Source organism: Giraffa tippelskirchi, chromosome 4 (assembly GCF_054371585.1).
Source record: "Giraffa tippelskirchi isolate mGirTip1 chromosome 4, T2T-mGirTip1v1.2.pri, whole genome shotgun sequence".
Lineage (NCBI taxonomy): Eukaryota > Metazoa > Chordata > Mammalia > Artiodactyla > Giraffidae > Giraffa > Giraffa tippelskirchi.
The window spans coordinates 124,038,395-124,054,452 of NC_137278.1; the positions used below are offsets into that span (position 1 = coordinate 124,038,395).

The window sequence follows — 16,058 nt, forward strand, 5'->3', positions numbered from 1 at the left end:
ACAACGAAGGTAACTATAAGCAAGGTGAAAAGACAGCCTTCAGAATGGGATAAAATAATACCAAATGAAGCAACTGACAAAGAATTAATCTCAAAAATATACAAGCAACTCCTGCAGCTCAATTCCAGAAAAATAAATGACCCAATCAAAAAGTGGGCCAAAGAACTAAACAGACATTTCTCCAAAGAAGACATACAGATGGCTAACAAACACATGGAAAGATGCTCAACATCACTCATTATCAGAGAAATGCAAATCAAAACCACAGTGAGGTACCATCTCACGCTGGTCAGAATGGCTGCTATCCTTTGGATATAAACAATAAATGCTGGAGATGGTGTAGAGAAAAGGGAACCCTCTTACACTGTTGGTGGGAAGGCAAACTAGTACAGCCACTATGGAGAGCAGTGTGGAGATTCCTTAAAAAGCTGGAAATAGAACTGCCATACAACCCAGCAATCCCACTGCTGGGCATACACATCAAGGAAACCAGAATTGAAAGGGACACGTGTATCCCAATATTCATCGCAGCACTGTTTATAACAGCCAGGACATGGAAGCAACCTAGATGTCCATCAGCAGACGAATGGATAAGAAAGCTGTGGTACATATACACAATGGAATATTACTCAGCCATTAAAAAGAATTCATTTGAATCAGTTCTGATGAGGTGGATGAAACTGGAGCCTATTAAAGAGAGCGAAGTAAGTCAGAAAGAAAAACACCAATACAGTATATTAATACATATATATGTAATTTAGAAAGATAGTAATAATGACCCTATATGCGAGACAGCAAAAGAGACACAGATGTAAAGAACAGACTTTTGGACTCCGTGGGAGAAGGCGAGGGTGGGACGATTTGAGAGAATAGCATTGAAACATGTATATTATCATATGTGAACTAGATCGCCAGTCCAGGTTCAATGCATGAGACAGGGTTCTCAGGGCTGATGCACTGGGATGACCCTGAGGGATGGGATGGGGAGGGAGGTGGAGAGGGAGGATGGGGAACACATGTACACCCATGGCTGATTCATGTCAATGTATGGCAAAACCCACCACAATATTGTAAAGTAATTAGCCTCCAATTAAAATAAATTAAAAAAAGAAAGAAAAAGCAGTGGGGAGAACTATACTCAATATTTTATAATAACCAATAAGGGAAAAAAATTGGAAAAGAATATATATATAATATATATAAATATATATATATAACTGATATATAACTGAATCACTTTGCTATACACCTGAAACTAACACTACATTGTCAATCAACCATACTTCAACTAAAGAAAAAGAAAGAAAGTAAGAAAGAGCAGGGGTAAAATGATATTAAAGGTATTAAAAGACATTTTTTTCCTTCTGTGGCTTCTTTCTTGATTTGTCATGCTGTTTTTTATTTTTACTCAATGTCATTATAAGTAGAAAGATATTAAAATTTTAAATTATTTGCATGAATTTTACCATTCATTTTTATATCGTACAATGTCAGTTTTAAGCATAAATATAAGATCATATTCACAATCATTGGAATGGGACAATTTATAATTTGTAGATTGTATGTGCATATATCTGGAGGAAGGCATGACAACCCACTCTAGTATTCTTGCCTGGAGAATCCCCATGGACACAGGAGCCTGGTGGGCTACAGCCCATAGGGTGACAAAGGTTTGGACACGACTGAAGCAATTCAGCACGCACGCACATACTTTTATATTTTGTTCTTATCAAAAGAATGGAAATGCTGTGCTGTGTTTACATCATGTCTTGATATATACACATTGTGCCCACACTCTCTACCTTTCAGCTGAGTAAAAAGGAAAGGAAAGAAGGAATATGCGTAGCCCTATCTCTCCCTTTCCTCCTATGTCATCATTTTTGGCGAAAGTGTTTGGCTAAAGCAGGAGAATAACATGAATGAAAAACGACGGGATTCTTAAATTGCTGATGCTTCTTAGAATCGCATTGCTTTTTTTCTGTTCAAAGCACGTTCTGGTTCAGGCTGAAAGTGCAGACTTGGGCTGTCAGCACCCTTGGATTACTCAGTTTTAATATTACTGGTACTCAACTTTCAGTCTTGCTGAACTTGCCCGTGTGGTGGGTCCCTCAGAAGTCTGTGCTTATGGGGCGTCTTAAACACTATATGCAAATGAGGTGGCAGACATGCTGCTTGTGCATATCCTCTCTGCTCATGTGCACACTCCATTGCCCCACAGAGCCTTGCTTATCCATTAAAAGTTCTAAAATAAAATTCTGGAGAATTTCAAGATGGCAATAGCAGAGCACTGAAGCAAGCACAGAGCCCCTCAAGCTGTATAAGGTTGTATGCCCATGAATCTGGCCCTTCCTGGGAGTTATTAATCTGGGTGCGGAAGGAGGAAGGTTCTACAAGTCAAACTGTGTAAGCTTTCTTATGTCTTAGTCCCTTTAAACATTTACCAACCTTCTTCGGCCAATGATTCAAATCCCACTTGAAAATCTTCAACTCAGCCAGTCCTTTAGACGAGGAAGAGAAGTCTCAATCAACTCTACTTGTTTCTGATCTCAGCAACTGTACATGTCTTCCCAGTGGTCAGTCTCCCACTCTACACTCTGGCTTCAGACCCTGCCTGGTCTTGTCCATATTCACCCTTCTTGCCCCATCTGGGTCTGTAGTTTAGTATAGGTAATTTTAGTGTCAGTCTAGAATTTAGTATAATACTCAAGAGGAAATTTCAATGATAGAAGGATCAATTATTTAAAATTCTCTATTCTTTTTTCTGTTTGAGTTTTCTTTTTGTTTGTATTCAACATTCAACAGAGCTTGACCAAGTAGCTCCTGCCTTGAATGAGCAAGAGCTCTTGGTTGGGGGTGGGGAGGGGGTGCTAAGGTAAAGATGCTGTGGTCACTGACTTCCAGACAGTCATGCTCTAGGCTTCTGAGCCTGGAACATTGTTACTAAATGTATCATTTAAATTAAGACCTGTTCTAGAAATCTCCCTCTCTGGGCTCCTTTCTATCCCAGAAGGGTGGTTTATGCGATAAATATAAGGGCAGGTGCACTGGGGTCATTTTCCCAGATCAGCCCTCCATGCTCTCCATTTTTGTTTTTGTTTGTTTGTTTTGTTTTCCGTCTATTTTTTTTCTTCATGCTGCATGGCATGTGGGATCTTAGTTCCCTGACGGGGTTGGAACCTGTGCACCCTGCAATGGAACACAGTGTCTTAACCCCTGGATCACCAGAAAAGTCCCTTCACGCTCTCTCACTTTAAGGGGTGATGCTTTTAACACAAACTGTACTCTATATTCAAGTAAATAAAATATGCCCCTTAATCTTGAAGGCTTGGCCAAAAATTTTCAAAACTCTTTAACTATGGTTTTCTAACTGATTTTGGGACTTAACCTCAAATAATTATACAAGGTTTCTAGTGTCTGTGAAACAAAAATAAAGTCACTCAGTCGTGTCTGACTCTTTGTGACCCCATGGACTGTATAGTCCATGGAATTCTCCAGGCCAGAATACTGGAGTGGGTAGCCTTTCCCTTCTCCAGGGGATCTTTCCAACCCAGCAGTTGAACCCAGGTCTCCTACATTGCAGGCTGACTGTTTACCAGCTGACCCACAAGGGAAGCCCTCTAGTGTCTGCAGCTTCTTCCATTTCCCTTAACCCTTAATCGACCACTTCACTGTATGGAACTTCTCTTGTCTTGCATTTTTAGCTCCTTCTCTTAAGAGCATTCTTGATTTCAATGCCAAGGGTGTAGGAGACTTTCTGTTCTAAACCTGAATCAGCAAAAGCATTTGGCTTGAATGATTATAGAGATGTAGACATGCTTCAACATCACTGCTGACATGACCGTTCAGTTTTAAATGTGGCGGATTGGAAAATTATAGTTAAAAGAACACTCTCCTCTCCAAAGGAGTGGTGACATAAGTGGTGGGAGAGGGAAGGAGTCACTACTTATTTAAAATCATTTTTGTCTGTGACTCGGGAAATTGAATTATCATCAAGAATTCTGCTTCACTGTGGCCAGCGTTCTATGTTATATTAATTAGTCATTTACTTATTCAACAGAGTTTCTTAAGGGTTTGCCAGGTGTCAGTTACTGTGCTAAGCTTTGAGAACACAGCAGAGAAGACACAGCCCTTGCTGTCTCAGCAGTAATTATGTAAGGGTTATGAAGTGAAAGAAAAATACAGTTATCTGATTTTGAGGATTAGGGAAGACTTTTTTAATTTATTTTTTAAAAATTGAAGTATTGTTAATTTACAATGTCATGTTAGTTTTAGTTGTACAGCACAGTGATTCAGTTATGTATATATACATATATGTATATATGTATACACACACACACATACTTATTCTTTTTTAGAGAAAAAATATAGATATAGTTAAGCATCTCAATCACTGGTTTTCAAATTTTAGAGAACCCTCTGATTTCATAAGTCTGAGACTAGCCAATAATTTGCATTTTTAAATGACAGGTAAGTCTAATGTAGAGGTCTTCAGAGTACTCTTCAAAAGATATTTAACATAGATACGTACATGTGGACATGGAGGGGGAGGGGAAGGTGGGTCAAATTGGGAGATTAGGATTGACATATGTACACTAATGTTTGTAAAATAGATAGCTAGTGGGAAGCTGCTGTATGGCACAGGGAGTTCAGATTGGTGCTCTGTGATGACCTAGAGGTGGTATACGGGTGGGAGGGAGCCTCAGGAGGGAAGGGATATATGTATACTTACAGCTGATTCACTTCACTGTACAGCAGAAACTAACACAACATCGTAAAGCAATTATACTCTAATTTAAAAAAAGATATTTACCTAAGCTGCTTTATATTTCCATTATCATTTCCATTTGTGATACTCCCAGAAAAAAATGCAGTTTTTTGTTTCACAAAAAGAAGCACAATTGGATAACCCACTGCAGAGAGAGCTGTTCGTCACTTTCATTTTTCTCCTATAAAGAGAGTTGTGAAGTTCTGTCATGATGTTCGATCATCCTTTGTTAGAAGAGACTGAGAACAATCGTGAGGTTTGCTTAAAGACCCACCATTATTGCAGATTTGAACCATGTTAGGTAAACAAATATTTTTGTAAAACAGAATCATGTATTTTTCTTGAAAATATGAAAATGGGCTATCAATGTGAATGCACATAAATATAGTAAGCAGCACTATATGGATTAGTCCATTTTCACTTTAATAGAATATTTTATAGAATACTTTATTTAGAAGACTTTATTTCCTTAGCTTAGTAATTATTTTTTAAAGATGTAGCTGTTTAGTAATATTTTAAGGATATATTTTTTATAAAACACTGAAGTTGACATTTTTGAATTTGCATTTTATTAGAACACAATCTAATTTCTAAATCCCAACCATGAAGGATGCAGCTGATAATTATAGTCTTGAAGGGGCTTCAAATCCACCTTAATGGTACTGTATCAACCAACCAACCAGAGGCCACACTTCAATTTTTAAATAACGTATTAAATAATTAAACAGAATATCAAATTATGTTTTGGATAACTGTCACAGCCTAATTTTTTAAGCACTCTTAAAAAAATTGTAAATGGTTCATTAGAGGTACTTTTGAAGCCAAAAATGCTAATACATGTCACATGGAAATCCTAAAAGGAACTTGGCATGAAACAAAGAATGAACTTGCTGCTGAAAATAGAAGATTAAACAAAAACTCTATCAATGTGGCTATAATTGAAACATATGTACATGTACGTAGATGCAATAAATGTTTATGGTAGACACACTGATGATCTACCTTTCTTTGCATCAGTTTTGCATGCTTTCATAAATGCCTTTGTTTAAACAATTTTATGATTGATTCCATTATACCTTGCTATGGCTGTGAATGAAAAATACACTTCTTGACTTTTATTGACTATGCCAAAGCCTTGGACTGTGTGGATCACAATAAACTGTGGAAAATTCTGAAAGAGATGGGAATACCAGACCATCTGACCTGTCTCTTGAGAAACCTGTATGCAGGTCAGGAAGCAACAGTTAGAACTGGACATGGAACAACAGACTGGTTCCAAATAGGAAAAGGAGTACATCAATGCTGTATATTGTCACCCTGCTTATTTACTTATATGCAGAGTACATCATGAGAAAGGCTGGGCTGGATGAAGCACAAGCTGGAATCAAGATTGCCAGGAGAAATATCAATAACCTCAGATATGCAGATGACACCACCCTTATGGCAGAAAGCGAAGAAAAACTAAAGAGCCTCTTGATGAAAATGAAAGAGGAGAGTGAAAAAGTTGGCTTAAAGCTCAACGTTCAGAAAACTAAGATCATAGCATCTGGTCCCATCACTTCATGGGAAATAGATGGGGAAACAGTGGAAACAGTGTCAGACTTTATTTTTTTGGGCTCCAAGATCACTGCTGATGGTGATTGCAGCCATGAAATTAAAAGACGCTTACTCCTTGGAAGGAAGGTTATGACCAACCTAGACAGCATATTTAAAAGCAGAGACATTACTTTGCCAACAAAAGTCCATCTAGTCAAAGCTATGGTTTTTCCAGTGGTCATGTATGGATGTGAGAGTTGGACAGTGAAGAAAGCTGAGTGCTGCAGAATTGATGCTTTTGAACTGTGGTGTTGGAGAAGACTCTTGAGAGTCCCTTGGACTGCAAGGAGATCCAATCAATCCATCCTAAAGGAGATCAATCCTGGGTGTTCATTGAAAGGACTGATGTTGAAGCTGAAACTCCAATACTTAGCCCACCTCATGGGAAGAGCTGACTCATTGGAAAAGACCCTAATGCTGGGTAGTATTGGGGGCGGGAGGAGAAGGGGACGACAGAGGATGAGATGGTTGGATGGCATCACTGACTCAATGGACATGGGTTTGGGTAGACTCCGGGAGTTGGTGATGGACAGAGAGGCCTGGCGTGCTGCAATTCATGGGGTCACAAAGAGTCAGACACGACTGAGCGACTGAACTGAACTGAACTGAACTGACTTTTAAAACAGCAGGCCAGAAGCTACAGAAAAAAATATCAGTCTTTATATCCAATATCCCATCTTTGTTGACACAAATTTCTTTGTCTTACAACTGAAAGAAATCTATTATTTTATGATGATTATCAGAATGCTTGTTAACAGCATTTTTCCCTGAGACACGCTTGAGAAATTTTAAGGTGGTGCTGGATTATTTCCTTCACGGATTCCTTATTCTGAGTTCCAAAGAACACTAAGTCTTAGTCAAAACCCAATATTTATGTGATGTAGATGTTATCACATTGTTTGCAGCGGTGGTTCTTTCTTGATGTTTTTAAAAAACTGTTTTCCATTTACATGACTCCAATTCAGTTCTACATAATAAAATCATCTTTTGCTGAGAATATATAATGGCAAAATTCCTATAATCACACAAGACTATACATTTTACATGGCATGCCTAATTGCGTTTTTTAAGGAATAAAATGTTCTAGGGCTCAGATGAGAGAATGGCCCAAGGAATCCAGAAAGAATTGAATCGAAAATGCTTAATCAGCTTCAAGTCTGTTCACCAGCATTGTAGTTCAACTGAAAAATAAACCCTAGAAGCAGGAATTTTAATTGATTATACCAGTTCAATCAAAAAAAACTGCTGATCACCTCAGCTCAGTCATTCATTTGCCTGGACATGGAAGGCAGAGTTTAAAGCAAAAGGGTGGCAATAAACTTACTTCCCAGTTCAGTTGTCACTACTAGTTATGTGGCCTTGGGAAAAGCATGTCACTTCTCTGGGCCTCTTATTTCCATAAAATGATAGAAATGACATTCAATAATCCCTAAGCTCCTCCTGGGCTGGAAAATTCAATAAGTCATTTAAAGCAGTTGTTCTACCAGCATCGTTAAAAGGCAACTCAGAAAGGACAGAATTGATGAAGGGTATCAAAGACCTTGCCCTGATGACACGCTCCTATTGCTCCTTACACAAAATGACTGACTCAATCTCGACCACCCAGCTTACTCCCTCAGGGCTGACATCTTCACAACATCTTTCGGGAGGGGAGATGAGACCCACTCTAACCTTTCTCAACCCAAAGGCAGCGGGTTCAAAACAACAGGGAAGACAGAGTCAGACCTGAGAATGTGTCAGTACAGCAGCCTCTTCTTCCTCCCCGTGAGCCCTGCAAAGATAAACAAAAGATGAAGATACTGGGACAGGTGGTGGCGGGTAAGGCTCCAATTACCATCTGCAAATGTACATATATCTGCAGATGTCAGGGCCTGTGAATTCAAAATCTCCATAACCAACCAACCAACCAAAAGGAGAACATTTTCACACATAACATGTGAAAACTATATTACACTTCCATTTCTTAGCCTGTCTGGAGAGATACACACACACTCCAATTTAACAAGTCACAAGTTTCAGAATGTGACTGAGTATGTCTGCTGCAATAAATGTTACTCATAGAAATTTTAGGGCTACACTGGGTTTAAATTTCAGCTTTAACTCCATCCTGAAGAGTTATTGATATTAATATTCTCTGTAGTGTATTAGTGTGGAGTCTTAACTCTAAAACATTTCCTCGTGTGAAATGAATATTTTAAAGACACAACTCATTCATCATTTCCTTTCCAAATGATTTTTGTCTTAGGATATCACAAGGCTTTTCACAGTTCAGAGATTAAATATTCAACACATTTGTTGTTGTTGCTGTTTACCGCTAAGTCATGTTCAATTGTTTTATGACCCCCATGGACTGTAGGCTGTCAGGCTCCTCTCCATGGGATTCTCCAGGCAAGAATCCTGGAGTGGGTTGCCATTTCCTTCTCCAGGGGATCTTCCCAACACAGGGATTGAACCCACATCTCAGTATGTTTCCTGCATTGTCAGACAGTTTCTTTACCATTGAGCTACCTGGGAAGCCCATTCAACATATAGTAGACTTAAATCCACACTGGATTTTGAGATGTAACATTTTGAAAGCAGAAGCAAATAAAAGCACCATATTATTCACCAAAGTATTTCTCAGAAGGTTATGTGGTAAAGAGGAGAGGTCCTGGGATTTCATTTTACTGGACTTTGCCTGGATTTTGCTGGCAGTTCTAATATAAACTCTGTAAACTTGATAAATTAACTAAAATGCCAAGAAGCACAATTCTGTCATATGTAAACTGGTTTGACACCACTTTCCCTGTGCTTAGTCACTCAGTTGTGTCTGACTCTTCATAACCCATTGAACTGTAGCCCGCCAGGCTCCTCTGTCCACAGGATTCTCCAGGCAAGAATACTGGAGAGATTGCCATTTCCTTCTCCAGGGGATCTTCCCAACCCAGGGATCAAACCCGGATCTCCTGGGTCTCCTGCACTGCAGGCGGATTCTTTACCTGCTGAGTCATCAGTTACCTTATGTACTTACAAAGGTAGTATTGAGATTGAAGACACAAATTGGTATGAAATAAAACACTTAGCACACCCAGATTTGATTAAACCCTATGAAAACCACGCTTTACTAAAATGGGGAGTCTGCTGAGCTTGGACTGTCCATCCTCAGACTGATATTAAAATGTCAGTTGGGGGTTCAGCTATTCCAGGTGTCATTAACAGTAACAGAAGGGGCTTTTTAGTGAGAGGAATCATTGAGGATGATTGAATATAGTACAATATGAGAATTCACTGTAAGTTAATGGTGTAACACAAGATGAAAGGGTGGGCGTGGTGTTAACATCCAGTTCCTCCTCTTTGGGGATTCGGTCATTTCTCTGCCTTATGTGGTCTGGAATCCCTTAACTGTCCGTCTCCAGATTTTGTGTCTCCTAGTGTTTGTCATCTGTGTTTATTGTAATCATCCAGACTCACTGAAATGGTTAGTTTCCCTTTGTACATTAACTAGGGATAATTTCCAAATTCCATGGAATTTGCATCAGTGACTTCCACATCCCTGTTGTCCTCTAGGCAACTTAGAAACACTGATTATTTCCTACAGGGAATGCTGTTAATGCTACATGTGGTTCCTGTTCTGCTTGTTCTGTTTATTGAGGTGTTACTTATATGAGGAGCACTTAATGCACCCCTCTATTTTTCTTGTGTTGTTGTTTAGTCACTCAGTCGTGTCTGACTCTTTGCGACCCCAGGGACTGCAGCCTGCCAAGCTCTTCTGTCCATGGGATTCTCCAGGCAAGAGTACTGGAGTGGGGTGCCATTGCCTTCTCTAGGGGATCTTCCCAACCCAGGGATTGAGCCTATATCTCCTGCATCACAGGCATGTTCTTTACCTCTGAGCCACCTGGGAAGCTCTTTCTCATACAGGATTGCATTTTTCTGAGCTGTTTTGTGAGGATAGGAGGGGTTAGGCATGCTTGAAATTTTGGCAAAATGAGAAAACTATTTATGCTAAGTGACTTGAAAATTCCTCCTCTGTTGTTCAGAATTTACGAAGTTTAAGGTACTTTCTGGGTCTCCTCATTCTCCTTTATTATTTTCATTATAATTGTCACTTATTTAGTATCTAATATGTGTTGAGTGTTTTATACATGTAATCTCATGTAATCCCCATAAAGACTCTTGGAAGTATCTCATTTTACTGACCCAAAAGTAAAGGGATGATTTCACCTCTTTCTCAAGATCACACAGCTAGCTGGACTCAAGGTCATGTTTTAATCCTTGTCCTATCTGCCTCTACCAAAGCCGTGATTTAATCACACTCTTCTGCCATGCCCCTTGTCCACCCCAACTGTAGCCACTCAGGACTGTAATGCTGAACTTTTTAGTGTCTATTTTTAAGGCAATTGTTTTCAAAGTTAAAGGTTTTAGTTAAATATAGGGATTCATTAAGATTTACTTCCAAAATGTACACTTAGCAATACAGTGATAGAGTCTTTACTTTAATCCTTTAATAATGTTATCAACATGTGTTCTTAACATCATAAACTCTCAGAGTAAGACGTGGTATTAAAGGGCATTTAGTTTGATGCCGGAATTTCCTCTATAACATCTTTGCTATCAAGCTTCACCTCCTTTTGAACCAAGTGTTCCCACCGTCTGCCCCAGCATCCCATCCCCTCCTTGGACACTTGAGGCTTTGAGATTTAATGTCTGGTCACTGAGAAAAAACGTTGGTGTTAGACGGGGGAGGCACTGGCCCAGGGAAATTGCATGTAATCAATACCTAGATACAGGATGCACTTCAGGAACAAGGACTGGTATTGAAAATTTTCTTTTGTCTTGCCCTCACTTGTTTAGATTACTGACCACCAAAATAGGGAAACGTACACTTGCTTGAGAGTTTGGCATTCTACCACTTGCATTCTTTCCTCGACGGAAAAGGTCTACCTTGAATGGTAGGATTTTAAAAGACTCAGCTTTATAATCACAACACATCGATGCATCTTTATTGATGACCAGTGAAGACAGTAAACTAATAGTTCCTTATGCATTTTCAGACATTGTGTTAAGTGTTTAGGGCCTTCTTTTGTTTAATCCCATGGAAAGGAAATACCACCTACGGATATGATGAGGACTAAATGAGATAAGACAGAAAAAGCACTTAAACCCAGCCTGTCTGGACCCCCTATAATCCTTGGTGAATGTACTGTGATTATGATCAGTTACTTTCTTTCTCTTATAGGAGAGGCTGGAGTAGGCTGGTAATGGATAATCACCCTCAATATCAACTCACATTTTTTACTTGATACCATTTTCAACCTGCTGGGAAACTCTATCCAGACCCTAACATGACCCTATGTCTACTCTGCTGCCAATTGCAACATGAAGTGTTCTACTTTTCACCGCTGATCAAGCCTGTTTGGGACAGAGGCTGATCTGAGGTCTGATCACAGTGAAAGAGATTATATTGCCAATAGTAAACAGTGAGCCTGGCCAGCGTGATCAGAGACTTGACCTTCAAGTGTTGACACAACAGCTGGCAGATTTGAATACTGGGAATGAGCAAGTCACAACAGCTCCAGCAGGCCTCCGGACAAACGTATAGACAGTGACGTGCGAATTTCAGTAATTAGAGTCCAGACAGGGTATTGCAGAGAAACCAAGGGACCAGCCCACAACATTCTTAACTTGTTTACCCAGAAACTAGAGGAAGGAGAAGGATTAGTAAAAAAAAATGTTTCATGAACAAGCTTACTCTTGGCCACAACTTCTTTCATTGAATCCTAGAATTTCCACCCACCACTGACCTTGATTTGTAATAATGCCTCCATAAGTCTCATTTCCAGCAAGAGAAACTAGAGGAGGGTGCTCTCTGTTTTCTTTTAACATGGTGAGAAGAATATCTGGGAGCAGGAAGTAACCTTTCAAATTAATTAATTATAGTGTATGGTATTGGAAATGCCCAATAAGAACATCAAAAAGCCTATTACTACTTTTCCAGATTCCAATCAACTGTATATTTGTAAAAATGCTCTCAGTTAGCAAAATTTTGAGTGGAAAAGGGATTGAAACTTACCCAATAGATAACCTTTCATAGAAATTCCAAGATTATCTAGGTCAGCCTGCATGGCCTCAAGATCATAGTGAATTAATAATTTCTTATACAGAAATTGCCAGAAAACAGGAGGAAATTAGATGCATAAATAGAGATTTGTGAAAATTGGGAATGACAGGGAAAGGAAAATTCAATTTCTTACTATGTGTATCAGGTACTTTATAAAAACTTAACCTTGTTTGCTTTTTAAAAATCAAGACAACACATGTTCAAAATTTTAAAACACAGATACAATAACAAAACTTTTACTACCAACTTCTCTCTCCCTCAGCCCCAAATCCATTCCCACTTTCAACCATTTTAGAAGTATCTTTTATTATTTATTTCCATATTAATATAATACATTTATAATGTTTTTTGATTATTTTAAAAACTTTTAGACATTACCTACTGAATAATGATTTTCTGTACGGAAAATGAGGATTCTCTCTCTTAGCTCAACCTCTTCCCCCATAGACCTAATATGATTCTATTCAAATTTTGTTAAACCAGGAACATGAGGACAGGTTAAAGACTGAAAAAAAAGGGGAGAAATTAAAGGGAATGATGATTATTTTTAACTTGGCTACTTGTTTTTGCTTGAAATTACTGTTTAAGCAGCAAATTAGAAATACAAAATCTATACCTAAGCATCAAGCTACAATTCTATGGACAACCAGTCTTCTGGGCCTCTCTTTGTTTCTCTCTGAAGTACAGACTGAGTTCAAGGTTTCAAAAGTCGACACAGTGTCCAGACTCCTCCAGGTCAGATGAAGCAGGACCTGGAGGTCATAGCTGTTGAGCTTGCCTTTGGTGATGGTGGTGGGCATTGGGGCTATGGAAACACTCTGTGCGTGCGTGCATGCTAACTCGCTTCAGTCGTGTCTGACTCTCTGGGACCCTATGGATGGCAGCCCGCCAGGCTCTCCTATCCATGGGGATTCTCTAGGCAAGAATACTGGAGGGGGTTGCTGTGCCCTACTCCAGGGGATCTTCGTGACCCAGGGATCGAACCCATGTCTCTTATGTCTACCTGCATTTGCAGGCAGGTTCTTTTACCACTAGTGCTACCTGGGAAGCTCCATGTCAGTACTCCAGGCCTACACAATTATTTTATATACATATATATATTGCTTGGTCTATAAAATAATTCTATTCAAAAATATTTTTTAAATTTTGTCTAAAAATTCAAAATAATATATATTCATATAAAGCTTAAAAACACTTTTACGATTCAGCTCAGTTCAGTTGCTCAGTCGTGTCCGACTCTTTGCGACCCCATGAATTGCAGCATGCCAGGCCTCTCTGTCCATCACCAACTCCCGGAGTCTACCCAAACCCATGTCCATCAAGTCGGTGATGCCATCCAACCATCTCATCCTCTGTCGTCCCCTTCTCCTCCCGCCCCCAATCCTACCCAGCATTAGGGTCTTTTCCAATGAGTCAACCCTTCGCATGAGGTGGCCAAAGTATTGGAGTTTCAGCTTCAACATCGGACCTTCCAATGAACACCCAGGATTGATCTCTTTTAGGATGGATTGATTGGATCTCCTTGCAGTCCAAGGGACACTCAAGAGTCTTCTCCAACACCACAGTTCAAAAGCATCAATTCTTCGGCGCTCAGCTTTCTTCACTGTCCAGCTCTCACATCCATACATGACCACTGGAAAAACCATAGCCTTGACTAGACGTACTTTGGTTGGCAAAGTAATGTCTCTGCTTTTAAATATGCTATCTAGGTTGGCCATAACCTTCCTTCCAAGGAGTAAGCGTCTTAATTTCATGGCTGCAATCACCATCAGCAGTGATTTTGGAGCCCAAAAAAATAAAGTCTGACACCGTTTCCACTGTTTCTCCATCTATTTCCCATGAAGTGATGGGACCAGATGCCATGATCTTAGTTTTCTGAACGTTGAGCTTTAAGCCAACTTTTTCACTCTCCTCTTTCACCTTCATCAAGAGGCTCTTTTGTTCTTCTTCACTTTCTGCCATAAGGGTGGTGTCATCCGCGTATCTGAGGTTATTGATATTTCTCCCGGCAATCTTGATTCCAGCTTGTGTTTCTTCCAGCCCAGCCTTTCTCATGATGTACTCTGCATATAAGTTAAATAAGCAGGGTGACAATATACAGACTTGACATACTCCTTTTCCTATTTGGAACCAGTCTGTTGTTCCATGTCCAGTTCTAACTGTTGCTTCCTGACCTGCATACAGGTTCCTCAAGAGACAAGTTATATAAATACTAAAAATAGCATGAGAATAATTATTCTTGGTACCTATTTCTGTAATATTACCATTTAAAGTTATACCTTGATCTAATATCAAAACACTGGAAAGTTTATGAAGAGTGTAACTTTTAATGGTCTTATTATTTTAGTTTTTGTCCACAAAATTGCCTGCAGTCTTCCTTAAAGTTGCATTTTTTAGTGGTTAATAAGTTTGACATTTTAAAAACCTTAATTGACTTTTGTCTGTTGACCATAAATTTTTTACCTTAGAAAATACTTGCTCTAAAGTTCCTGAGGTATTTTTTAATTTCAGAGTAAATTCTGCTCAATGAAGGATAGTATTAAGGGAGTTTATTGAACTTTATAAATATCTTATTCTAACTATTTAAACATACTACCTTCTACCCTTCATTCAGAGTGCTTCCTTTTTCAATATTTTTAGGAATCCAGACACATCAAATAAGTTTTCTCTATTTTTGCAATTATTTTAATCTTTTCCCACATTTAGATGCTGCAACGTCACAGGTCTTCTTAATTTTATTGCATTCCATTCTGAAGAAGAAGTCCATAAAAAGGTTCTTCTCACAAGTTGAAATATTTCAAAACACAACTACAGAATTTCAGACTTAAATTCTGTTCACCATACTACCGTCATCTAATTTGTTCAATTCCTTCCTTGTTTTTGTAGAAATAAATAATAACGTATTTTCATATGCAGAGTTTATTTTTAAGAACTATAATTACCAAAAGTTTCAAAAGTCAGTTTGAAGCTCCTTTACTTTTTAAGATTTTAATAGAAGTTTTCTAACTATCTCTGAACATAATTTAGAATTCTCATTTTCAGAACAGAAGCTTAATGCCGAGGAAGAATATTTACAATGGTACAAAAAATTGTGTCTGTGTGTGTGTATACAATATAGTAAAGTGAAGTGAAAGTTGCTCAGTCCTGTCTGATTCTTTGAGACCCCACGGACTAGGTCCCCTAGTGGGGCAGAGTCAGACACAACTAAAGTGACTTAGCACAATGTTACACTACCGTACTGCTAGTGTATACAAAAATGAAACTTTCTACTAAGTCGCTTTAGTTGTGTCCAACACTGTCTCCCTAGCGAAAATAGCCTGCCAGGCTCCTCTGTCCATGGGATTCTCCAGGCAAGAATACTGGAGTGGGTTGCCATTCCCTTCTCCAGGGGATCTTCCTAACCCAGGTCTCGAACCTGTGTCTCTTATGTCTCCTCCATTGGCACGCAGGTGCTTTAGCACTAGTGCCACCATATTATTTGGCCATAAAAAGAAGAAAATCCTGCTATTTGTGACAACATGGATGGAACTTGAAGGTATTATGCCAGTGAATGCCAGACCAAAAAGGACAAATATTGCATGATCTCACTTATATGCA

General features: G+C 39.0%; 1 protein-coding gene across 4 annotated transcripts in view; it reads right to left on the reverse strand.

The window, feature by feature from the left end:
- Positions 1-16,058, reverse strand: part of LOC145546142 (uncharacterized) — a 482,768-nt gene that overhangs the window by 113,103 nt on the left and 353,607 nt on the right. For 3 of the 4 annotated variants that reach the window (XR_014082551.1, XM_081592133.1, XM_081592134.1), the window contains one exon: positions 8,087-8,132. Coding sequence is in view for 3 of the 4 variants with exons in the window: in XM_081592133.1 (XP_081448259.1) it covers positions 8,087-8,132 (46 nt within the window). In the remaining variant the exon portion in view is untranslated. Of the gene's footprint in view, positions 1-2,441; positions 2,499-8,086; positions 8,133-16,058 lie in introns of all 4 variants that reach the window. The other variant, XM_081592132.1, reaches the window with a different exon arrangement.